General features: G+C 43.1%; 1 protein-coding gene across 1 annotated transcript; it reads left to right on the top strand.

Moving 5' to 3' along the window:
* The first annotated feature begins 19,434 nt into the window (after window positions 1-19,434).
* On the top strand, window positions 19,435-25,085 carry lg06h15orf40 (linkage group 06 C15orf40 homolog). Its single transcript, XM_024423824.2, has 4 exons — window positions 19,435-19,782; window positions 24,152-24,281; window positions 24,453-24,580; window positions 24,672-25,085. Exons 1-4 carry the CDS (start codon window positions 19,585-19,587, stop codon window positions 24,762-24,764), a joined length of 549 nt encoding a protein of 182 aa, XP_024279592.1. The 5' UTR covers window positions 19,435-19,584; the 3' UTR covers window positions 24,765-25,085.
* Window positions 25,086-25,997: the final 912 nt, after the last annotated feature.

Below are 25,997 nucleotides of genomic sequence, written 5' to 3'. Positions count from 1 at the left end.
AACAATTCCAAAACTACTGTCTTATACACAGTGTAAGGGGATAAAGAATATGTACATAAGGATATATGAATGAGTGATGGTACAGAGCAGCATAGGCAAGATACAGTAGATGGTATCGAGTACAGTATATACATATGAGATGAGTATGTAAACAAAGTGGCATAGTTAAAGTGGCTAGTGATACATGTATTACATAAGGATACAGTCGATGATATAGAGTACAGTATATACGTATGCATATGAGATGAATAATGTAGGGTAAGTAACATTATATAAGGTAGCATTGTTTAAAGTGGCTAGTGATATATTTACATCATTTCCCATCAATTCCCATTATTAAAGTGGCTGGAGTTGAGTCAGTGTCAGTGTGTTGGCAGCAGCCACTCAATGTTAGTGGTGGCTGTTTAACAGTCTGATGGCCTTGAGATAGAAGCTGTTTTTCAGTCTCTCGGTCCCAGCTTTGATGCACCTGTACTGACCTTGCCTTCTGGATGATAGCGGGGTGAACAGGCAGTGGCTCGGGTGGTTGATGTCCTTGATGATCTTTATGGCCTTCCTGTAACATCGGGTGGTGTAGGTGTCCTGGAGGGCAGGTAGTTTGCCCCCAGTGATGCGTTGTGCAGACCTCACTACCCTCTGGAGAGCCTTACGGTTGAGGGCGGAGCAGTTGCCGTACCAGGCGGTGATATAGCCTGCCAGGATGCTCTCGATTGTGCATCTGTAGAAGTTTGTGAGTGCTTTTGGTGACAAGCCGAATTTCTTCAGCCTCCTGAGGTTGAAGAGACGCTGCTGCGCCTTCTTCATGATGCTGTCTGTGTGAGTGGACCAATTCAGTTTGTCTGTGATGTGTATGCCGAGGAACTTAAAACTTGCTACCCTCTCCACTACTGTTCCATCGATGTGGATAGGGGGGTGTTCCCTCTGCTGTTTCCTGAAGTCCACAATCATCTCTTTAGTTTTGTTGACGTTGAGTGTGAGGTTATTTTCCTGACACCACACTCCGAGGGCCCTCACCTCCTCCCTGTAGGCCGTCTCGTCGTTATTGGTAATCAAGCCTACCACTGTTGTGTCGTCCGCAAACTTGATGATTGAGTTGGAGCGTGCGTGGCCACGCAGTCGTGGGTGAACAGGGAGTACAGGAGAGGGCTCAGAACGCACCCTTGTGGGGCCCCAGTGTTAAGGATCAGCGGGGAGGAGATGTTGTTGCCTACCCTCACCACCTGGGGGCGGCCTGTCAGGAAGTCCAGTACCCAGTTGCACAGGGCGGGGTCGAGACCCAGGGTCTCGAGCTTGATGACGAGCTTGGAGGGTACTATGGTGTTGAATGCCGAGCTTCTGGTTAGGGAATGTTTTAATCGTTGCTATGGGAACGACATCTTCAACGCACGTTCTAATGAACTCGCACACCGAATCAGCGTATTCGTCAATATTGTTATCTGACGCAATACGAAACATCTCCCAGTCCACGTGATGGAAGCAGTCTTGGAGTGTGGAGTCAGCTTGGTCGGACCAGCGTTGGACAGACCTCAGCGTGGGAGCCTCTTGTTTTAGTTTCGGTCTGTAGGCAGGGATCAACAAAATGGAGTCGTGGTCAGCTTTTCCGAAAGGGTGGCGGGGCAGGGCCTTATATGCGTCGCGGAAGTTAGAGTAACAATGGTCCAAGGTCTTTCCACCCCTGGTTGCTCAATCGATATGCTGATCAAATTTAGGGAGTCTTGTTTTCAGATTAGCCTTGTTAAAATCCCCAGCTACAATGAATGCAGCCTCCGGATAAATGGTTTCCAGTTTGCAGAGAGTTAAATAAAGTTCGTTCAGAGCCATCGATGTGTCTGCTTGGGGGGGATATATACGGCTGTGATTATAATCGAAGAGAATTCTCTTGGTAGATAATGCGGTCTACATTTGATTGTGAGGAATTCTAAATCAGGTGAACAGAAGGATTTGAGTTCCTGTATGTTTCTTTCATCACACCATGTCAGGTTAGCCATAAGGCATACGCCCCCGCCCCTCTTCTTACCAGAAAGATGTTTGTTTCTGTCGGCGCGATGCGTGGAAAACCCGTTGGCTGCACCGCCTCGGATAGCGTCTCTCCAGTGAGCCATGTTTCCGTGAAGCAAAGAACGTTACAGTCTCTGATGTCCCTCTGGAATGCTACCCTTGCTCGGATTTCATCAACCTTGTTGTCAAGAGACTGGACATTGGCAAGAAGAATGCTAGGGAGTGGTGCACGGTGTGCCCGTCTCCGGAGTCTGACCAGAAGACCGCCTCGTTTCCCTCTTTTTCAGAGTCGTTTTTTCGGGTCGCTGCATGGAATCCACTCCGTTGTCCTGTTTGTAAGGCAGAACACAGGATCCGAGTCGCGAAAAACATATTCTTGGTCGTACTGATGGTGAGTTGACGCTGATCTTATATTCAGTAGTTCTTCTCGACTGTGTGTAATGAAACCTAAGATGACCTGGGGTACTAATGTAAGAAATAACACGTAAAAAAACAAAAAACTGCATAGTTTCCTAGGAACGCGAAGCGAGGCGGCCATCTCTGTCGGCGCCAGGTACACATGGATTTTGTATGTGGTTGTGGTGGAGTAGGGGCCTGAGGGCACACAGTGTGTTTTGAAATCTGTAAATGCATTGTAATGTTTTTAAAATTGTATAAACTGACTTAATTTTGCTGGATAGGTAATGGTGATCCATAATAAGTTAAGACTTATTCAGACTGTGTTGTTTGTAACTACTCTAGTAGGTTGGCTGACAACCTGAATCAGGTTGCAGGCACTGGTTACAGTTTAAATGTTTTTCTTGAGTGGGCAGCTTAATGAAAGCCAGTCAATATTTAAATCACCCAGAAAATATACTTTTCTGTTGATATCACATACATTATCAAGCATTTCACACATATTATCCAGATACTGACTGTTAGCATTTGGTGGTCTGTAGCAGCTTCCCACAAGAATGGGCTATAGGTGAGGCAGATGAACTTGTAGCCATATTACTTCAACAGTATTTAACATGAGATCCTCTCTAAGCTTAACAGGAATGTGATTCTGAATATAGACTGCATCACAACCCCGTTGGCATTTCTGTCTTTTCGGTAGATGTTATAACCATGTATTGCTACCACTGTATCATCAAAGGTATTATCTAAGTGAGTTTCAGAGATAGTCAGAATATGAATGCCATCTGTTACAAGCAAGTTGTTTACTTCATTAACCTTATTTCTTACTAAGCTGCATATGTTAATATGGGCTATTTTTAGCACTTTTCTGGGTTATTGTTTTTAATGCTTTATTGGGAAGGTTATCAGAAGTAGACTTGCTCATGTTATTTATATTGGAGCTGATAGTGCACGGTGAGCTGCACACAGTGGACGTCCTACTAGGGCACATCACCTCAGTGCTAACAGTGTAACTCTGGTTCATAGGCACATGATTACTGCATACAATAGCAGTAGGATCAACAGAGTTATTCAGGGCAGTTAGGGGGACATAAATTAAATTACTTACATTGTGTCTGCCAACGCCCCTGGGATAATGTACATTTGATGCAGCATTATGACAACTCAGTGTCACAATGGTAGGGATTAACTGAACTGGTCTTGAGTCCATTTTCAGAAGTTCTGAGCTAGCCCTCCTGATATTGTTTGACCCCACATGGACTACAACAGTGTCAGCTCCCGGCATCTGTCGTAGAACAGCGGGAAGCAGCCTTGTAATGTCCTTTACTCATGCTCCTGGGTAGCACAGGGTTTTTGCACTGGGAACCAAGATGTTTCTCACCATCGAGCTGTCGATGATGACAGCTGGTGAAACAGCCGAGGAGGTCCGGTCGTTCTTTCGCCTCGAGTGATTTAGAAGACCCCTCAAGGACTGAAGGGAAGTGGGGCCCGATGGACCTGAGCCGGCTGTAGTATCCATCGTGGATGATGCATGGGCCGGGTCTCTTTGGCAGCCTCACGGTCTGATGAGGGTGGAAGCTCTGAGGATCTAAACCCAAGGTAGAAGCCACCGGAGAAGGAGACAGAACAGAGGACCAAGGCTCAGGTACCTCCTGATCCGATCTTGAATCGGAAGCTGCTAAGGAAGAAGGCGCTTGAACCTCTGGATCCAGGGTGGCAAAGCCAGTTCTGGTCTGTGACCAGTCCGGGCTTAACATCTCCAAGGAGGCACCCGTTGCCAGAGGAAGCTTTCTTCGTCTTCCACGGCGCGTGACATATCTCCATGGCTGGTTGGTTGGGTTGAGAACAGAAACATCCCCTAAGTCCGTTCTCCAGGGAAGGGGGAGACTTCTTTGAGGAGGGATCCCTGCAGAGCCCCAGTCATCCGGCTGTGGAGAGGCAACGCGGCAGCAACACTTCCACCAGACCAGAGCTGCGTCCGGCTACTGGGGTGGAAGGAATGTCATAATATCCTATGTCATGTCTAAATAGAGTGTTGTGAACATTGACTGAACTTTGGCTAATGCTGACCAAAAGCTCAGTTTTAATGGATGATGTCTGGTGAAAGTAGATACTCCTCAGTTCCACCATCCCACTCAGCTCCTTATTATAGCACCCTAAGGCAACGCCCACAATAAAAAGCCCCATTGGCCAAAAATGCAGCCTACCACTCATGCCCTCCTCCTTGTTTGGCTGAAATAATTTGTTTCCATCCAAACCTCCATACCTCTTCCTCCATTTGCGTCATAGAGAATGGGTTCTCTGGAAACTGGAAAAGCAAAAGATTTTCAGTATATTAGTTGGTATAATTTTGTCAATAAATATGATTGTTTATCTTGGTAACCAAATTACATTGTCTCTCTCAATAGATTGGGCTATAAAGTGTCACAACCAAATGAAACAAGCAAATTATTTCCTGTTTATAATTAATGGATCAAGTGAAGGACAATGACAACACTTGAATAGCACAGTTAAAAAGTAGTAATGGCGCAGAAGGAGATGGCCGCCGTCTTACGATCCAGTAACCAATTGTGCTAATGTATATGTTTTTTTGCGTTATTTGTAACTTATTTTGTACATAATGTTTCTGACACCATGTCTTATGACTGAAAAGAGCTTCTTGATATCAGGGCAGCGTACTGGAGGAATTCTTCTTCTTCAACGAGTCGGACGGGAAGGTTTTACTCCAGTCACCTGACAAGGCCCTCATCCCCGTCATTCGCAGGAGGAAAAAATTTAGATATCGTGGACAAAGGTCCGGGTGCCTTGTAAGGATCCATCGCCGGGAGGGTAATCTACCTTTACCATCGGTCCTATTGGCCAACGTATAATCAATCAATAAAAAAATAGACTAACTACGAACACATATATCCTACTAACGGGACATTTAAAAACTCTATCTTATGTTTCACTGAGTCGTGGCTGAACGAAAACATGATTAACATAATGTTGTAAGCTTTTCGGCAGCATAGAACAGTGGCCTCTGGTAAGACAAGGGGCGGCGACCTATGCATATTTGTAAACAAAAGCTGGTGCACAAAATCTAAGGAAGTCTCAAGGTTTTGCTCACCTGAGGTAGAGTATCTCATGATAAGCTGTAGACCACACTATTTACCAAGAGAGTTTACATCTATATTTTTCGTAGCTGTTTATATACCACCGCAGACCGATGCTGGCACTAATACCGCACTCAATGAGCTGTATACGGCCAAAGGCAAAATGGAAAACACTCATCCAGAAGCGGCGCTCCTAGTGGCCAGAAACTTTAATGCAGGGAAACTCAAATCTGTTTTACCTAATTTCTATCAGCATGTTAAATGTGCAACCAGAGGGGAAAAAAAAACTCTAGCCCACCTTTACTCTACACACAGAGATGCGTACAAAGCTCTCCCTCGCCCTCCGTTTGGCAAATCTGACTGTAATTCTATCCTCCTGATTCCTGCTTACAAGCAGAAACTAAATCAGGAAGCACCAGTGACTCGGTCAAGAAGAAAGTGGTCAGATGAAGCAGATGCTAAGCTAGAGGACTGTTTTGCTAGCACAGACTGGAACATGTTCCGGGATTCTTCCGATGGCATTGAGGAGTACATCACATCAGTCACTGGCTTCATCAATAAGTGCATCGATGACGCCGTCCCCACAGAGACCATACGTGCATACCCCAACCAGAAGCCATTGATTACAGACAACATTCACACTGAGCTAAAAGGTAGAGCTGCCACTTTCAAGGAGTGGGACTCTAACCCGGGAGCTTATAAGAAATCCCGCTATACCCTCCGACGCACCATCAAACAGGCAAAGCATCAATACAGGACTAAGATCGAATCGTACTACACCCGCTCCGACCCTTGTTGGATGTGGCAGGGCTTTAAAACTATTACAGACTACAAAGGGAAGCACAGCCACGAGCTGCCCAGTGACACAAACCTACCAGATGAGCTAAATTACTTCTATGCTCCCTTCGAGGCAAGTAACACTGAAACATGCATGACAGCACCAGGTGTTCCAGACGACTGTGGGATCATGCTTTCCGTAGCCGATGTGAGTAAGACCTTTAAACAGGTCAACATTCACAATGCCGCAGGGCCATATGGATTACCAGGACGTGTACTGCGAGCATGCTCTGACCAACTGGCAAGTGTCTTCACTGACATTTTCAACCTGTCCCTGACTGAGTCTGTAAAACCAACATGTTTTAAACAGGCCACCTTTAAAAAAAAATGTCATACTGTGTTATTGACTTGTTTATTGTTTACTCCATGTGTAACTCTGTGTTGCTGTCTGTTCACACTGCTATGCTTTATCTTGGCCAGGTCGCAGTTGTGAATGAGAACTTGTTCTCAACTAGCCTACCTGGTTAAATAAAGGTGAAATATTTTTTTTTTAAATAGTCCCTGTGCCCAAGAACACTAAGGTAACCTGCCTAAATAACTACCGACCGAAGCACTCATGTCTGTAGCCATGAAGTGCTTTGAAAGGTTGGTAATCGCTCACATCAACACCATTATGCCAGGAGCCCTAGACCCACCCAAATTTGCATACCACCCCAACAGATCCACAGATGATGCAATCTCTATTGCACTCAACACTGCCCTTTCTCACCTAGATAAAATGAACACCTATGTAAGAATGCTATTCATTAACGCCAGCTCAGCGTTCAACACCATAGTGCCCTCATAGCTCATCACTAAGCTAAGGACCCTGGGACTAAACACTTCCCTCTGAAACTGGATCCTGGACTTCCTGACGGGCCGCCCCCAGGTGGTTAGTGTAGGGAACAACACATCCACCACGCTGATCCTCAACACGGTGGCCCCTCAGGGGTGTGTTCTCAGTCCCCTCCTGTACTCCTTGTTCACTCTCATGACTGCATGGCCAAGCACGACTCCAACACCTTCATCAAGTTTGCCGATGTCACAACAATGTTAGGCCTGTTCACCGACAACGATGAGACAGCCTATAGGGAGGAGGTCAGAGACTTGGTCGTGTGGTGCCAGGACAACAACCTCTCCCTCAATGTGATCAATACAAAGGAGATGATTGTGGACCACAGGAAAAGGAGGACCGAGCACGCCCCCATTCTCTTCGTCGGGGCTGTAGGGGAGCAGATTGAGAGCTTCAAGTTCCTTGGCCAACAAACTATCATGGTTCAAACACACTAAGACAGTTGGGAAGAGGGCACGACAAAGCCTATTCCCCTCAGGAGACTGAAAAGATTTGGCATGGGTCCTCAGATCCTCAAAATGTTCTACAGCTGCACCCTCGACAGCACTGGTTGCATCCCTGCCTGGTATGGCAACTGCTTGGCCTCCGACCGCAAGGCACTACAGAGGGTAGTGCGTACGGCCCAGTACATCACTGGGGCCAAGCTTCCTGCCATCCAGGACCCCTATATCAGGCGGTGTCAGAGGAATGCCCTAAAAATGGTCAAAGACTCCGGCCACCCTAGTCATAGACTGTTCTCTCTGCTACCGCACGGCAAGTGGTACGGGAGCGTCAAGTCGAGGTCCAAAAGACTTCTTAACAGCTTCCACCCCCAAGCCATAAGACTCCTGAACAGCTAATCAAAGGGCTTCCCAGACCACTCTTTTACACTGCTGCTACTCTCTGTTTCTAATCTATGAATAGTTACTTTAACTCTACCTACATGTACATATTACCTCAATTACCTCAACTAACCAGTGCCCACACCCATTGACTCTGTACCGGTACCCCCTGTATATAGCCTTGCTTGTTATTTTACTGCTGCTGTTTAATTATTTGTAACTTTTATTTTCTATTTAAAAAATTAAAATCAATTTTTTACTTAACACTTTTTTTTCTGAACTTCTTAAAGCATTGTTGGTTAAGGGTTTGTCAGTAAGCATTTCACTGTTGTATTCGGCGCATGTGACAAATACAATTTGATTTGATTTGATTTTAATGGACACCAGCAAGAGTAGATGTTGTGATGGTAACAACTAATGGGGGTCCAAATAAACATCAAACCATTTGCTTGGTTTTAAACGATGTTGTGCATAACTAACCATGTTCCAAATGCATTAGGACCATTGACCTCCACTAAGACAAGTCTAGCCTTGATTTGGGGGATAAGTAGTGTCCATCTCTAGGTGAGTTATGACATGTCAATCTATCATTAGTGTCTCCACTTGAAACAGCACCTGGGCTGCATGTTTCCTTTGGTATGGGCTGCCTTGCCTTCAGTTAACTTCCATTGCATTTACCTTTTTTTGCTATGACTGGAAAATATGTAAGCTATTGCTTTTCCTAACATCTGACTATTTTGATAAATATTCGTTATTCTTACCTTAGATAAGGATTTCCCTCTGTGTCTTGGCTTGGACTGTTTTCCATTGAGGGATGAGTCTGTCACTGGATACTTGGTCCACATGTGAGTGTGTGTGCTGTGTGTTATGCTGCTTGCTCTGAAGTTTCTGAATGGGATGAACTTAAAGGGGACCCAGTGAGAAAGTGGGTGGGATATTATTTCAGAAGGAATGCTGAACCACTCAACTGCAAGGAAAGGCAGTCATAGGTGTTTTTCAGGGGTGGGATAACATTATAGAATGTGAACATGCTGTAACACCTTGAAGTTTAGGAGCACCAATAAGGACTGCATTACACATTCACAAGCAATACATAAGAATTTACTAAATGTTTACTTTAGAGCCTGCAAATTTCTGTTAAAGCTGCAATATGTAACTTTTGGGGTGACCCGACCAAATTTACATTGAAATGTTAGTTATCGATCTGTCATTCTTATTGAAAGCAAGTCTAACAAGCGGTAGAACTGTTTTATGTGCTCAATTTCTATGCTCCCCGTTGTTAGGCTTTGTTTTTGCGTCTTTTACTTTTGGTTTTGTAAAATACAATATTATAGTTTATGGAAAATATTTTTCACAGGGGTTTAGATGGTACAATGATTCTCTACACTGTATTTGCTTGTTTTGTCATATAAACTGAGAATAGGCAAACTATTTGAATTTTAGCAACCAGGAAATGGTGGAGCGATTTCTGCATAGTGTTTCTTTAAAGTTATGTCACAGTATATCACTATACTGCAGTTGTTAAGTTAACACTAGTTATTTCATTTCATACGTATTTATGTTGTTTGTAACCTACTGCTGTGTGTTTTGTAGCAAATGAATGAAGTTCTTATGTAGCTGCCCTTCAACTAAAGTAATACAGAACATGTTGAAGTATACTAGACATAAAAAGTGAGCGAATTGTTATGTGGGCAAATTGTTATGAATTTAATTTTCTGAATGCCTTTACAAAAAAAAAACGTTTTGAAAACATGCGCAGATAACGCGCAGAGTTGACACCGATGGAGACACGCTGTTGCAACTTGCCATGCGCAGGCAGACCTGTGTGAAATTAGCCACAATAAGGATTAGCCACAAAACTGCCATTTGCAGTTCGCCTTCATAATAAAGGTCCCCAAATTGAAAATGATTAAAATCAATACAAATAGTGGAATCATGCCCTATTTTGACGAGATAATGCTAAACAAGTTCGGAATGTTGTTATATAAATTCAACAAATGACAAAAATGTGTTAATTTTATCTGTTGATAAAAATCTGTTGAAATCACACTGTGGGTGTATTAGACTTTATAATTGCATTGGGGGCATACTTACAGTGCCTTCAGAAAGTATTCACACCCCAGCTGGAATTGTTAAATGGATTACACTGAGATTTGTGTCACTGGCCTACACACAATAACCCATAATGTCAAAATGGAATTGTTTTTAGAAATCTTTACGAATTAATAAAAAATGAAAAGCTGAATGTCTTGTGTCAGTAAGTATTATTCCCCTTTGTTACGGCATGCCTAAATACATTCAGGAGTAAAAATCTCCTTAAGAAGTCACATAATAAGTTGCATGTACTCACTCTGTGTGCAATATTAGTGTTTAACATGATTTTGGAGCGACTACCTCATCTCTGTACCCCACACATACAAGGTCCCTCAGTCGAGCAGTATTGATGCAAACATGATGCAACTGTAGCTAAGATGGGGTGAGGTCTGTTTCATAATAAAGTGCTGATCTGCCTGGTGAGTGTAGAGAGTATAGAGATATTGTTATCCAAGTCGGCACCAACGATGTTAGGATGAAACAGTCAGAGGTCACCAAGTGCAACATAGCTTCAGTGTCTAAATCAGCTAGAAAGATGTGTCGGCATCAAGTAATTGTCTCTGGCCCCCTCCCAGTTGGGGGGAGTGATGAGCTCTACAGCAGAGTCTCACAACTCAATCGCTGGTTGAAAACTGTTTTCTGCCCCTCCCAAAAGATAGAATTTGTAGATAATTGGCCCTCTTTCTGGGACTCACCAACAAACAGGACCAAGCCTGGCCTGCTGAGGAGTGACGGACTCCATCCTAGCTGGAGGGGTGCTCTCATCTTATCTACCAACATAGACAGGGCTCTAACTCCTCTAGCTCCACAATGCAATAGGGTGCAGGTCAGGCAGCAGGCTGTTAGCCAGCCTGCCAGCATAGTGGAGTCTGCCACTAGCACAGTCAGTGTAGTCAGCTCAGCTATCCCCATTGAGACCGTGTCTGTGCCTCGCCCTAAGTTGGGCAAAACTAAACATGGCCATGTTCGCCTTAGCAATCTCACTAGGATAAAGACCTCCTCCATTCCTGCCATTATTGAAAGAGATCATGATACCTCACATCTCAAAATAGGGCTACTTAATGTTAGATCCCTCACTTCAAAGGCAGTAAAAGTCAATGAACTAATCACTGATCATAATCTTGATGTGATTGGCCTGACTGAAACATGGCTTAAGCCTGATGAATTTACTGTGTTAAATGAGGCCTCACCTCGTGGTTACACTAGTGACCATATCCCCCGTGCATCCCGCAAAAGCGGAGGTGTTGCTAACATTTACGATAGCAAATTTCAATTTACAAAAAAAAAAATGATGTTTTCGTCTTTTGAGCTTCTAGTCATGAAATCTATGCAGCCTACTCGATCACTTTTTATAGCTACTGTTTACAGGCCTCCTGGGCCATATACAGCATTCCTCACTGAGTTTCCTGAATTCCTATCGGACCTTGTAGTCATAGCAGATAATATTCTAATTTTTGGTGATTTTAATGTTAGTATTCCTCCAAAGCTCAGTTGTCCTGAGTCTGCACAACTCTGCCAGGACCTAGGATCAAGAGAGACACTCAGGTGTTTTAGTACTTATATCTCTTGACACAATGATTAAAATAATCATGGCCTCTAAACCTTCAAGCTGCATACTGGACCCTATTCCAACTAAACTACTGAAAGAGCTGCTTCCTGTGCTTGGCCCTCCTATGTTGAACATAATAAACGGCTCTCTATCCACCGGATGTGTACCAAACTCACTAAAAGTGGCAGTAATAAAGCCTCTCTTGAAAAAGCCAAACCTTGACCCAGAAAATATTTTCAAAACTATCGTGCTATATCGAATCAAAATGTTAGAAAAAGCTGTTGCGCAACAACTCACTGCCTTCCTGAAGACAAACAATGTATACGAAATGCTTCAGTCTGGTTTTAGACCCCATCACAGCACTGAGACTGCACTTGTGAAGGTGGTAAATTACCTTTTAATGGCGTCAGACCGAGGCTCTGCATCTGTCCTCGTGCTCCTAGACCTTAGTGCTGCTTTTGATACCATCGATCACCACATTCTTTTGGAGAGATTGGAAACCCAAATTGGTCTACATGGACAAGTTCTGGCCTGGTTTAGATCTTATCTGTCGGAAAGATATCAGTTTGTCTCTGTGAATGGTTTGTCCTCTGACAAATACACTGTAAATTTCGGTGTTCCTCAAGGTTCCGTTTTAGGACCACTATTGTTTTCACTTTATATTTTACCTCTTGGGGATGTCACTCGAAAACATAATGTTAACTTTCACTGCTATGCGGATGACACACAGCTGTACATTTCAATGAAACATGGTGAAGCCCAAAAATTGCCCTCGCTAGAAGCCTGTGTTTCAGACATAAGGAAGTGGATGGCTGCAAACTTTCTACTTTTAAACTTGGACAAAACAGAGATGCTTGTTCTAGGTCCCAAGAAACAAAGAGATCTTCTGTTGAATCTGACAATTAATCTTGATGGTTGTACAGTCGTCTCAAATTAAACTGTGAAGGACCTCGGCGTTACTCTGGACCCTGATCTCTCTTTTGACGAACATACCAAGACTGTTTCAAGGACAGCTTTTTTCCATCAGCAAGGGCTGATTTTAAGGTTTTACTGCCAACCTACAAAGCATTACATGGGCTTGCTCCTACCTATCTTTCCGGTTTGGTCCTGCCGTACATACCTACACGTATGCTACGGTCACAAGACGCAGGCCTCCTAATTGTCCCTAGAATTTCTAAGCAAACAGCTGGAGGCAGGGCTTTCTCCTATAGAGCTCCATTTTTATGGAATGGTCTGCCTACCCATGTGAGAGACGCAGACTCGGGCTCAACCTTTAAGTCTTTACTGAAGACTCATCTCTTCAGTGGGTCATATGATTGAGTGTAGTCTGGCCCAGGAGTGTGAAGGTGAACGGAAAGGCTCTGGAGCAATGAACCGCCCTTGCTGTCTCTGCCTGGCCGGTTCCCCTCTCTCCACTGGGATTCTCTGCCTCTAACCCTATTACAGGGGCTGAGTCACTGGCTTACTGGTGCTCTTTCATGCCGTCCCTAGGAGGGGTGTGTCACTTGAGTGGGTTGAGTCATTGACGTGATCTTCCTGTCTGGGTTGGCGCCCCCCCTTTGGTTGTGCCGTGGCGGAGATCTTTGTGGGCTATACTCAGGCTTGTCTCAGGATGGTAAGTTGGTGGTTGAAGATATCCCTCTAATGGTGTGGGGGCTGTGCTTTGGCAAAGTGGGTGGGGTTATATCATTCCTGTTTAGACCTGTCCGGGGGTATCATCAGATGGAGCCACAGTGTCTCCTGACACCTCCTGTCTCAGCCTCCAGTATTTATGCTGCAGTAGTTTGTGTCGGGGGGCTAGGGTCAGTTTGTTATATCTGGAGTACTTCTCCTGTCTTATCTGGTGTCCTGTGTGAATTTTAAGTATGCTCTCTCTAATTCTCTCTTTCTTTCTCTCTCTCTGAGGACCTGAGCCCTAGGACCATGCCTCAGGACTACCTGGCATGATGACTCCTTGCTGTCCCCAGTCCATCTGGCCATACTGCTGCTCCAGTTTCAACTGTTCTGCCTGCGGCTGTGGAACCCTGACCTGTTCAACGGACGTTCTACCTGTCCCAGACCTGCTGTTTTCAACTCTAGAGACAGCAGGAGCGGTAGAGATACTCTTAATGATCGGCTATGAAAAGTCAACTGACATTTACTCCTGAGGTGCTGACTTGCTGCACCCTTGACAACTACTGTGATTATTATTATTTGACCATGCTGGTCATTTAAGAACATTTGAACATCTTGGCCATGTTCTGTTATAATCTCCACCCAGCACAGCCAGAAGAGGACTGGCCACCCCTCATAGCCTGGTTCCTCTCTCGGTTTCTTCCTAGGTTTTGGCCTTTCTAGGGAGTTTTTCCTAGCCACCGTGCTTCTACACCTGCATTGCTTGCTGTTTGGGGTTTCAGGCTGGGTTTCTATACAGGACTTTGAGATATCAACTGATGTAAGAAGAGCTATATAAATACATTTGATTTGATTTAACAACACTATCAACAAGGCAGGTCCTACAGGCCCTAGTTTTGTCTCACCAGGACTACTGTCCAGTCTTGTGTTCAGGTGCTATAGAGGGACAGGCTGCCCAGAACAGGGCAGCACGGCTGGCCCTTAAATGTACACAGACAGCTAACATTAATAATATGCATGTCAAACTCTCCTGGCTTAAAGCAAAGGAGAGATTGTCTTCATCACTACTTTTTTTGTAAGAAGTATTGACATGTTGAATGCAGCCGTGCTGCCTGTTTAAACTATCACACAGCTCAGACACCCTTCACAAAGTACTACATAGAGCCATGACTACATGGAACTATTCTACATCAAGTAACTAATGCAAGCAGTAAAATCTGATTTAAATACACAGATGAAAAACAGATGAAAATACACCTTATGAAACAGTGGGGACTGTGAAAAGGCATAGACACATGCATTTTGTGTTGTAGGTATTTTTATTTTACCAGGCAAGTCAGTTAAAGAACAAATTCTTATTTTCAATGACGGCCTAGGAACAGTGGGTTAGCTGCCTTGTTCAGGGGCAGAATGACAGATTTGAATCATGTCAGTTCGGGGAGTTGAACTTGTAACCTTTCGGTTTCTTGTCCAACACTCTAACCACTAGGCTACCCTGCTGTCGTGGTAGTAAAGTAGTGGCCTGAGGGCACTAACTGTTGTGAAATCTGTTGTGAAATGTATTGTAATGTTTTTTAAATTGTATGTGGGGTGGCAGTATAGCCGAGTGCTTAGAGCATTGGACTAGCAACCGAAAGGTTGTAAGATCGAATCCTGGAGCTGGCAAGGTAAAAATCTGTCTCTCTCCCCTGAACAAGGCATTTAACCCACTGTCATTGAAAATAAGAATTTGTTCTTAATTAACTGACTTGCCTAGTTAAATAAAGGAAAAATATATACACTGCTGATTTTGCAGGTTTTCCTACATACAAAGCATGTAGAGGTCTGTAATTTGTATCATATCATCAACTGTGAGAGATGGAATCTAAAACAAAAATCACATTTATTTTTAAGTAATTCATTTGCATTTTATTGCATGACATAAGTATTTGATCACCTACCAACCAGTAAGAATTCTGGCTCTCACAGACCTGTTATTTTTACTTTAAGAAGCCCTCCTGTTCTCCACTCATGACCTGTATTAACTGCACCTGTTTGAACTCGTTACCTGTATAAAAGACACCTGTCCACACACTCAATCAAACAGACTCCAACCTCTCTGCAATGGCCAAGACCAGATAGCTGTGTAAGGACATCAGGGATAAAATTGTAGACCTGCACAAGGCTGGGATGGGCTACAGGACAATAGGCAAGCAGCTTGGTGAGAAGGTAGCAACTGTTGGCGCAACTATTAGAAAATGGAAGAAATTCAAGATGACGGTCAATCACCCTCAGTCTGGGGCTCCATGCAAGATCTCACCTCGTGGGGCATCAATGATCATGAGGAAGGTGAGGGATCAGCCCAGAACTACACGGCAGGACCTGGTCAATGACCTGAAGAGAGCTGTCTCAAAGTCTCAAAGAAAACCATTAGTAACACACTACGCCGTCATGGATTAAAATCATGCAGCGCACGCAAGGTCCCCCTGCTCAAGCCAGCGCATGTCCAGGCCCGTCTGAAGTTTGCCAATGACCATCTGGATGATCCAGAGGAGGAATGGGAGAAGGTCATGTGGTCTGATGAGACAAAAATAGAGCTTTTTGGTCTAAACTCCACTCGCCGTGTTTGGAGGAAGAAGAAGGATGAGTACAACCCCAAGAGCACCATCCCAACCGTGAAGCATGGAGGTGGAAACATCATTCTTTGGGGATGCTTTTCTGCAAAGGGGACAGAACGACTGCACTGTATTGAGGGGAGGATGGATGGGGCCATGTATCACGAGATCTTGGCCAACAAACTCCTTCCCTCAGTAAGAGCATTGAAGATGGGTCGTGGCTGGGTCTTCCAGCATGACAACGACCCGAAACACACAGCCAGGGCAACTAAGGAGTGGCTCCGTAAGAAGTATCTCAAGGTCCTGGAGTGGCCTAGCCAATCTCCAGACCTGAACCCAATAGAAAATCTTTGGAGGGAGCTGAAAGTCCGTATTGCCCAGCGACAGCCCCGAAACCTGAAGGATCTGGAGAAGGTCTGTATGGAGGAGTGGGCCAAAATCCCTGCTGCAGTGTGTGCAAACCTGGTCAAGAACTACAGGAAACATATGATCTCTGTAATTGCAAACAAAGGTTTCTGTACCAAATATTAAGTTCTGCTTTTCTGATGTATCAAACACTTATGTCATGCAATAAAATGCTAATTAATTACTTAAAAATCATACAATGTGATTTTCTGGATTTTTTTTTTAGATGACGTCTCTCACAGTTGAAGTGTACCTATGATAAAAATGACAGACCTCTACATGCTTTGTAAGTAGGAAAACCTGCAAATCGGCAGGGTATCAAATACTTGTTCTCCCCACTGTAACTGCCTTTATTTTGCTAGACCCCAGGAAGAGTAGCTGCTGCCTTGGAATAATAAATACAAATACAACTCAGTTGCCAGAGAGGAAAGAAACCGCTCAGGGACTTCACCATGAGGCCAACGGTGATTTTAAAACAGTTACAGTGTTTAATGGCTGTGCTATGAGAAAATTGATGATGGATCAACAACATTGTAGTTACTCCACAGTACTAACTTAAATGACAGAGTGAAAAGAAGGAAGGCTTTACATAATAAAAATATTCCAAAACATGCATCGTGTTTACAATAAGGTACTAAAGTAAAACTGCAACAAAGGTGGCAAATAAATTTAATTTATGTCCTGAATACAAAGCATTATGTTTGGGGCAATCCAACACAAGACATCACTGAGTACAGCTCTTCATATTGTCATGACGTTGGCCTCTTTGGGTATAGCAAGCCCATCCCCCTCTCCCTGACTCCCCCTTTCCTCCTTCAACTAGGTTGCTGTGGTCAGAGAGAAGTCGTAAATTCCTGAGGATCTCCTCATGGACACATAGAGAGAGAGTACATTTTCATAGAGGACAAAGGAAATCCTTCCACCTCACAGAACTTGAGGTACGAACAAATGTCATGTTCCGGAGAAAGTATAAAAGATTGGTGAAGAATCCAGCTACGATCCAGCTACGAACTGGTCCGTTTGTCACAACTTGGGAGAGCTCATGGGAGACGGTGTGGCCACATTACCATAACGCTGTTTATATAATAGCCTTAGATATGAAGTTTACATCTAATTGTTGTATAAGATGAATGAGTGAGTATAATACTGTTTGTATAATTGTGTAATATGATTTTGGACTGTTTAATGAAGAAAAATACAATTCCCTTTTCATTTTAACTAAATCAGAGGACCGCCCCTGAGCTCAGTTAGGGTCAGGCCTCCTGGGATAGCCCCTTTTCTGCCATTCCGAATAAAACCCAACTTTGAGAAATTATCAGCAGACCCGAGTTTACAAGATTATGAGATGGCTAAAGGTTGTAGACCATGTTTTTCTCCATTAGGAGGACAAAGGTTGTAGACCATTGCTGAATATTTTAACCATACCACGTGGTTAAACTCTTAGACTATCGATACCGACAGAACAAGAACAAGTCTTTGATATTAATTACTAGTCTGCAGCTAGGAATTCGGTATCATTGAATGCGAAGAACGACAACCGCCGAAACATCCATTCTATAACGAATCACTCTGAACAATCCCCTCTATCCACAACCGAGAGAGAGAGGAGGAGAGAGACGGACGATTCTACAAAAGAAACAAACTTTTCACCAGCGATCAAGACGACACACCGAGCGTAAATATATATATTGATTGCAATTGTTCCCGAATGAGTGAGAGTTCATGTGTAAAGGATTAGCATTTTAATTCTTATAATTATTAACTCTGTAGTGACTTCTTAGTCGACCCCCACTTCCCCTTTTGTCTAACAAGCCGCCATGCCAGTTTAGCCCACTAGGGCACATTCTCCTATCATTTCATGTAACCACATTTACCTTGTTTGTTTGTTTGTTTATGCATTTCTGTGAATTACTTAGTTAGTAATAAATAAATGCTTTAAGAGAATTGATGTATGGATGACTCTTAGTGAAGACTGGGTTCGTGCAGATTACCAACAATTTACCATGTTTGGAATGAGACTAACGTGAGGTAAAGTAAATAATTAATTAATTCGAAGACTAATTGATCAGATAAAATATCTGAAAAGTTATTTTAGGAAGTTATAACTTTGTAATCTGAATATTTTTCCTTGGTGCCCCGACTTCCTAGTAATTACGGTTACATGATTAATCAGTCTAATCTCGTAATAACTAATTACAGAGAATCTTTGATAAAAACTATCAGTCTTCAGTTAATGATAGTAAAGACACGACAATATGTTCAAGCATAGTGGTGGCTGCTTCATGTTATGGGTATGCTCGTCATCGGCAAGGAATAGAGAGTTTTATAGGATAAAAAGTAACGGAATAGAGCTAAACACAAGTCCTAAAGGAAAACCTAGTTCAGTTTGCTTTCCAACAGACAATGGGAAACAAATTCACCTTTCAGACAGGACAATAACCTAAAACACAAGGCCAAATATACACTGGAGGTGCTTACCAAGAGGACATTGAATGTTTCTGAGTAGCCTAGTTACAATTGACTTAAATCAGCTTGAGGATCTAAGGCAAGACTTGAAAATAGCTGTCTAGCAATGATCAACAACCAACGACAGAGCTTGAATATTTTTTTAAGAATAATGTGCAAATATTATACAATCCAGGTGTGCAAAGCTCTTGCTGTAATCGCTACCAAAAGTAATGTGAATACTTATGTAAATGAGCCACTTTATTTTCAATAAACTATCTAAGATTTCTAAAAACATGTTTTCACTATCCTCATGTAACGCAAAAATGTGGAATATGTTGAGGGTTATGAATACTTTATGAAGGCACTGTACAGCCTAATCTATGGATTGTGCACCCATGAAATGCTAATATTTGTGTAAACTCTACACAGTTGTGTTCTGCGAGTGTCAGTGAGTAGGCTGATATCCCATTTCATGAGTGCACAATCAATAGAAAAGTATTCATAACCCTCAACATATTCCACATGCCCCCAATGCAATTCTAAAGTATAATACATCCACCGTGAGATTTCAAAAGATTTTTACTTTTTTGTGTCAAATTAACTAATTATTGCATTTTACTGAATTTATATAACAACATTCCGACTTTGTTAAGTATTATCTGGTCCAAACATGGCATGATTCCACTATTTCAATTGGGACTTTTATTTTGAAAGCAAACCGGAAATTACACTATTGTTGCTAATCTTTAGTCTGGCTAGCTTCACATAGGTCCCAGACAGCACTGTGTGCAGTAGCTTTGTTAACATTTTCTGACCGCTGTGCCTTGACGTTCCTCAAGATTTAAAAATATATATATATATAAAAAAGCACTATAATTTCAATAGTCACTGAGATTCCTTGATGTTCACCCAAACCCGTTATCTTCGTTTAACCCGGACAACATTATTTCCGGTGTTACATTTGAGCAACTTTATCCAAAAGCATCTGTCTCTCTACTTCTGTCGGAGACTGTCCTCATCATCACACCAGCTTGAGGGACCTTTGGCAGCAAGAAGAAATTACTCTGGAAACCATAACATGCCCAAAAAGGACAAAACGGTAGGGCTGTGCTAAAACAATGTCCGTGTAGTACAACCTCCGCCCAGTACAGTACCCTGCCCAGCCCAGAATTTAGTTACTATTACTAGCCGGCTACCACCTGCGGTACTCAACCCTGCACCTTAGAGACTGCTACCCATACTGTTTTACCCACTTCACATGTATACACATGTATATACTGTATTGTAAAAGCCACTTTATGCTTGATCCGAAAATGTGGTCGGAGACTTCCTATGGAGGTTGTGACGCAATTACGGAACCTCTGGGGCATGCAGAGGCCAAATCAAACTCTGTTCCGTTCTAAAATGTTGTAACATTGCGGAGGGCTCTGTATTGCTCGTCATTGACATGCTTGGCTGACAGTAGGCGGGGTGGTATGTGCAGTATAAACACTAACTTCTTTTAACAACGTCCTTCACAATACTCTGCTCCACTAAGCTATGAAAGCCTTAAAGTCTGTGGAGGCTGCATTGCAATAAATGCTGTACGGCCACGTCAATTACAGATTGACCATGGAGAGCCTATAAGGCTCATCCTATATAACTACTGCTGTAGGCTACACACTTTTTCTATTCATATACTGTCCATAAACTGGCCAGCAGCATACCACCCTGCATCCCACTGCTGGCTTTCTTCTGAAGTTAAGCAGGTTTGGTCCTGGATGGAAGACCAGATGCTGCTGGAAGTGGTGTTGGAGGAGCAGTAGGAGGCACCCTTTCCTCTGGTCTAAAAAAAATATATCCCAATGCCCCAGGGCAGTGATTGGGGACACTGCCCTGTGTAAGGTTCTGTCTTTTGGATTTGACGTCAAACGGTTGTCCTGACTCTCTGTGGTCACTAAAGATCCCATGGCACTTATTGTAAGAGTAAGGGTGTTAACCCCAGTGTCCTGCTAAATTCCCAATCTGGCCCTCATACCATCACAGTCATATGATCATGCCCAATTTACAATTGGCTAATTCATCCCCCCTCCTATCCCCTGTAACTATTGGCACACCTGTATTTGGGGAGGTTGTTGATGTAAATGAGAATGTGTTCTCAGTCAATTTACCTGGTAAAATAAGGGTAAAATAAATAATGTCTATACTGTAGCGACCCAGGTTTATAAGGGAGGTTATCGACTCAGTCAATGGTGCTTCGGGCCAGAAGTTTGTGGGTTCAGGTCGCGCTCCCTGCCAAAATGAACGATGTCCTATTGTATAGATAATAGAACGAAAATGAACTAAACTTTTAAGAGATCAGATTTTTTTATTTATAAATATTTTAACACTCTTAGCTAGCTACCCACTTTCTTCCTTTCTGTAAGCATGTATTTTCAGATTCCACAATGATTATTTAGTTGTGGACACGACGCCACCGCATTCCGTCTTGCTCTTGGCCCTCCTCATCTTTGTAAGTCAACTTGATTTTGCACCTGTGTGCTTTAACAGTTTTCTTATTAAAATTAGCGAACTCCATGACAGTAGCTAAAGCAAGCATGAGGCTATAGCAGCACACAGGTAGACTACATGCCCCGCATACTGGGCGGGGCATGCCCTGAGCTTGTGAAGTGAGCACTACTTGGAGCGCTACTGGAGCGGGCGAGAAGTCCAACACTCCAGCCTTTGGGAAACTCAAAACTCGCTCCAGTTAAACATTGGGCACGCTCCGCTCCAGCTTCGCATGCAAGCAACAACGCAGCTAACTTGGCTAGTCTTATGGGGTGAGCAAACAAGCTAGCTAATTAGCTAGGTAGTCTTGTTAGCTAGCTAGCATGTTATCTATGCTGGTTGTTAGCTTACATAACTGATGTGTATAATTGTAAGGGATACTTTTATGGAAAATATAAACATTTACAGAGTGGGTGAGCTCCATTCCTGACAGGCTGATCAGATTCAATAGCAGCATGAGAGGTTGATACAGTGCATTCGGAAAGTATTCAGACCCCATCCCTTTTCTAAATTTTGTTACATTACAGCCTTATTCTAAAATTGATTAAATATTTTTTTCCCTCATCAATCTACCCACAATACCCCATAATAACAAAGCGAAAATAGGTATTGATAAATGTTTGCAAGTGTATTAAAAATAAGAAACAGAAATACCTAATTTACATACATATTCAGACCCTTTGCTATGTTTGAACAACTTGATTGGAGTCCACCTATGGTATATTCAATTGATTGGGCATGATTTGGAAAGGCACACACCTGTTTTATAAGGTCTCACAGTTGACGGTACATGACAGAGCAAAAACCAGGCCTTGAGGTCGGAGGAATTATCCATAGAGCTCCGAAACAGGATTGTGTTGAGGCACAGATCAGAGGAAAGGTACCAAAACATTTCTGCAGCATTGAAGGTCACCAAGATCACTGTGGCCTCCATCATTCTTAAATGCAAAAAGTTTGAAACTACCAAGACTCGTCCTAGAGCTGAGCAATCGGGGGAGAAGGGCCTTGGTCAGGGAGGTGACCAAGAACTCGATTGTCACTCAGACAGAGCTCCAGAGTTCCTCTTTGGAGATGGGAGAACCTTTCAGAAGGACAATCATCTTTGCAGCACTCCACCAATCAGGCATTTATGGTAGAGTGGCCAGACAGAAGCCACTCCTCAGTGAAATGCACATGACAGCCCACTTGGAGTTTGCCAAAAGGCACCTAAAGGACTCAGAACATGAGGAACAAGATTCTCTGGTCTGATGAAACCAAGACTTAACTATTTGGCCTGAATGCCAAGCGTCACATCTGGAGGAAACCTGGCACCATCCCTACAGTGAAGCATGGTGGTTGCAGAATCATGCTGTGTGGATGTTTTTCAGTGGCAGGGACTGGGAGACTAGTCAGGATCAAGGGAATGATGAATGGAGGAAATTACAGAGAGATCCCTAATAGAAACCTGCTCCAGAGCACTCAGGGCCTCAGACTGGGACGAAGGTTTACCTTCCAACAGGACAATGATCCTAAGCACACAGACAAAACAGTGCAGGAGTGGCTTCTAGAAAAGTCTGAATATCCTTGAGTGGCTCAGCCAGAGCCCGGACTTGAATCCGATCAAACATCTCTGGAGAGACATGAAAATAGCTGTGCAGCGACACTCCCCTTCCAGCCTGACGGAGCGTGAGAGGATCTGCAGAGAAGAATGGGAGAAACTCCCCAAATACAGGTGTGCCAAGCTTGTAGCCTCATACCCAAGAAGAGTTGAGGCTGTAATCGCTGCCAAAGGTGCTTCAACAAAGTACTGAGTAAAGGGTCTGAATACTTACATAAATGTAATAGCATTTTTTTTTGTATACATTTGTAAAAATGTCTAAAAACCCATTCTTACTTTGTCATTATGAGGTATTGTGTATAGATTGATAAGGGGGGGAAATATTAAATCCATTTTAAAATAAGTCTAACGTAAAAATGTGGAAAAGGTAAATGGGTCTGAATACTTTCTGAATGCTCTGTAAATCAGGATTCTACCTTGTTGGCTGTTGCATAGGTTAAGCTCCTTGCAGAAAGATTAGCAAACAGTGCATTATGTAAATGATCAAGAGTTAATTCCTGGCAGTCTGATTAGATTCAAAAGCAGCCTCAGAGGCTGCTAAGTCAGGATGCTGCCTTGTAGGCTGTCTGCAAGCATCCTTACAAATAAAACAGCCTACAAGGCAGCATCCTGATTGAATCTGATCAGCCTGCCAGGAATAGAGCTCACCCGCTCTGGTTTATATGCATCAGCCTATAAAGCGCTGACAGTTAATCTGCCTGCAAGGAGCTTTACCTATAAAACAGCCTAAAGCATCTAGATATCAGCCTTTGAGGCTGAAATTTAATCTGATCAGCCTGTCAGGAATGAAGCTCACCCACTGTGAGTGTAAATATTATACACAAAACATGAAGTGTCACTTATAATTACACATATCAGTTATGTAAGCTAACAACCATCATAGATAACAAGCTAGCTTGCTAGCTAGCTAACAAGACTACCTAGCTAACTAGTTAGCTCAAAAGATTAGCCAAGTTAGCTGCGTTGTTCCTTGTATGCAATTGGCTGTAGTCTTGGGGGCAGCAAGCAGACTGGGAGACGAGGTTGTCTGTCAGGCATCGTTCAGGGCTTAAATACCCTGCGTTGTAATCAACCTGTGGCTGCTTGATGAAGTGGTTATCATGCATCTGAAGAAATTAATAGATAATTCGTTGTACATTTATTATTTTGTGATCTCAACAAAACAGCTTTTGTTATGTAGTGATCATGAGATAAATAAGTTGTGATCTTGACATAATGAGGACTATTTTTTTATTTTATTCATATGTTCTCTCTGGGGAGGTTTGAGTCAAATGAACTTTCATGCAGACCAATGGCTACTTACTACTGTACTGTAAAAATGTTGTCCCTCTCTCTTCATCAGAATAAAACTGTAGGCCTACAGAAGCCGTCGGAGAAACCTTCACCTTCTGGGCCAGTAGCTCGAAACAAGAACGGAGTGGTGACAATTTCAGTGCACGCGAAGCCTGGATCTAAACAGAACGCAATTACAGGTGCACTCTTTTTGTATACCGAAAAATGATGGCAATAGAAACTCAACTACGAGACTAATTGAGGGCTAGCCCCATATTTGTGTGACCACATTATTTGTGTATTTTTTTGTGTGTAATACATTTAACGTAGCTGGGCTATGTCATTTTTAAAACAAAAATTATCTTTCCCAGATGTGTCTATAGAGGCAGTAGGTGTCGCTATTGCCGCACCGCCAACAGATGGGGAGGCCAATGCGGAGCTTGTGCGGTATCTCTCCAAGGTGCTGGAGTTGAAGAGAAGTGAAGTCGTTTTGGACAAGGTTTGTTTATATAGCCTACTGTGTTGCCCATAACAGAACAGTTTTAAATTGAAACTAAAATGCTGCATCATGTCCTTATGTCTCTCTGCAGGGCTCCAGATCCAGAGAGAAGATTATTAAAGTGACTGGGTCACTAACTCCGGAGCAGGTGTTGGACAGGTTAAAGCAAGAGGCTTCTGGATGACATGGAGGACATTGTATTCCTGGTCCTATGCACCTTTACAGTATTGGTTGATTTTAAGACATCTATGGAAAACAGTTCAGATAAAATAAGATTGTAGCTATGTCTTTGCATCAGCTGATACATACACCAATAAATACACAATATGTGACATGCCCTATATGGAAGCATTCTATAATTATTTGAAATGTGTAGGGGTCTGAAATGATTCCCAAAATGTTGAAAGAACCCTTGTTTACGGAGGCCATCCTCTCTCTTTTCTCAGAAATAATGACCTTATCTTTTGCACTATGATAGTTAAAATAAAAATATGAATCACAATGAGTCTGGCCTCAGGTGTGGTTACTTATTTGATTGCTATTGATGTATCATGTTCATACTGACCAAGTTATCTTAAGTTACCACCTTTTCAGCCCATCTACCTTCAGTGCAAGAGATAGCTCAGGGTATGTAGAAATGGCACTGGAATGTATAGCGTCCGTTTAGGGGCTCCTGTCCAATTCTGCTATTTTGTGTGTTTTTTCCCCGCTGATATTAACTTTCTTTGTACATAATGTTTCTGCCACCGTTTCCTATGACCTAATATAGCTTCTGGACATCAGAACAGCGATCACTAACCTCGACTTGGATGAAGAGTTCTACTTCAATCAGTCGGCGGCGCAGGACATACTACCCACCCCGGACCAGGCCCTAATCCTGACACTCGGAAGAGAAAGAGATATAGAGGCCGATGTGCAGGTACCCTGATGAAACTATGGCGTCAAGTTAATAATCCACCTCTACCTTCTGTTCTATTGGCGAATATACAATCACTGGAGAACAAACTGGATGAGCTCCGTTCGAAACTTATCTTATCAACAGGACATGAAGAACTGTAATATCCTGTTTCTTGTAAACTTGGCTGAACAAGGACGTGGATAATATTCTAGCTTGTTTTTCTCTATGCATCGGCAGACAGAACGGGAGCGTCGGGTAAGCACAAGGGGGGTGGTGGTGTGTGTCACTTTGTTAACAACAGCTGGTGGGCGATCTCAAATATTAAGGAAGCCTCAAGGTTCTGCTTGCCTGAGTTAGAATAGCTCATGATAAGCTGTACACCATATTATTTACCAAGACATTTCATCTATATTTTTCGTAGCTGTCTATTTACCACCACAAACCAATGCTGACACTATGACCACACTCAATGAGCTGTATAAGGCCATAAGCAAACAGGAAAATGCTCATCCAGAGGCG

This window comes from Oncorhynchus tshawytscha, linkage group LG06 (assembly GCF_018296145.1).
Source record: "Oncorhynchus tshawytscha isolate Ot180627B linkage group LG06, Otsh_v2.0, whole genome shotgun sequence".
Lineage (NCBI taxonomy): Eukaryota > Metazoa > Chordata > Actinopteri > Salmoniformes > Salmonidae > Oncorhynchus > Oncorhynchus tshawytscha.
The sequence above is the reverse complement of the archived record's forward strand: the minus strand, read 5'-3'. Positions and strand labels throughout refer to the sequence as shown.

What these genes read in the sequence shown, in the direction of transcription:
- lg06h15orf40 (XM_024423824.2), top strand. Translation starts at nt 19,585, where the DNA reads ATGTTCACCCAAACCCGTTATCTTCGTTTAACCCGGACAACATTATTT. An exon ending in TGCCCAAAAAGGACAAAACG is followed by an intron (nt 19,783 to 24,151) that starts GTAGGGCTGTGC and finishes TCTCTTCATCAG; the next exon opens with AATAAAACTGTAGGCCTACA. An exon ending in GTGAAGTCGTTTTGGACAAG is followed by an intron (nt 24,581 to 24,671) that starts GTTTGTTTATAT and finishes GTCTCTCTGCAG; the next exon opens with GGCTCCAGATCCAGAGAGAA.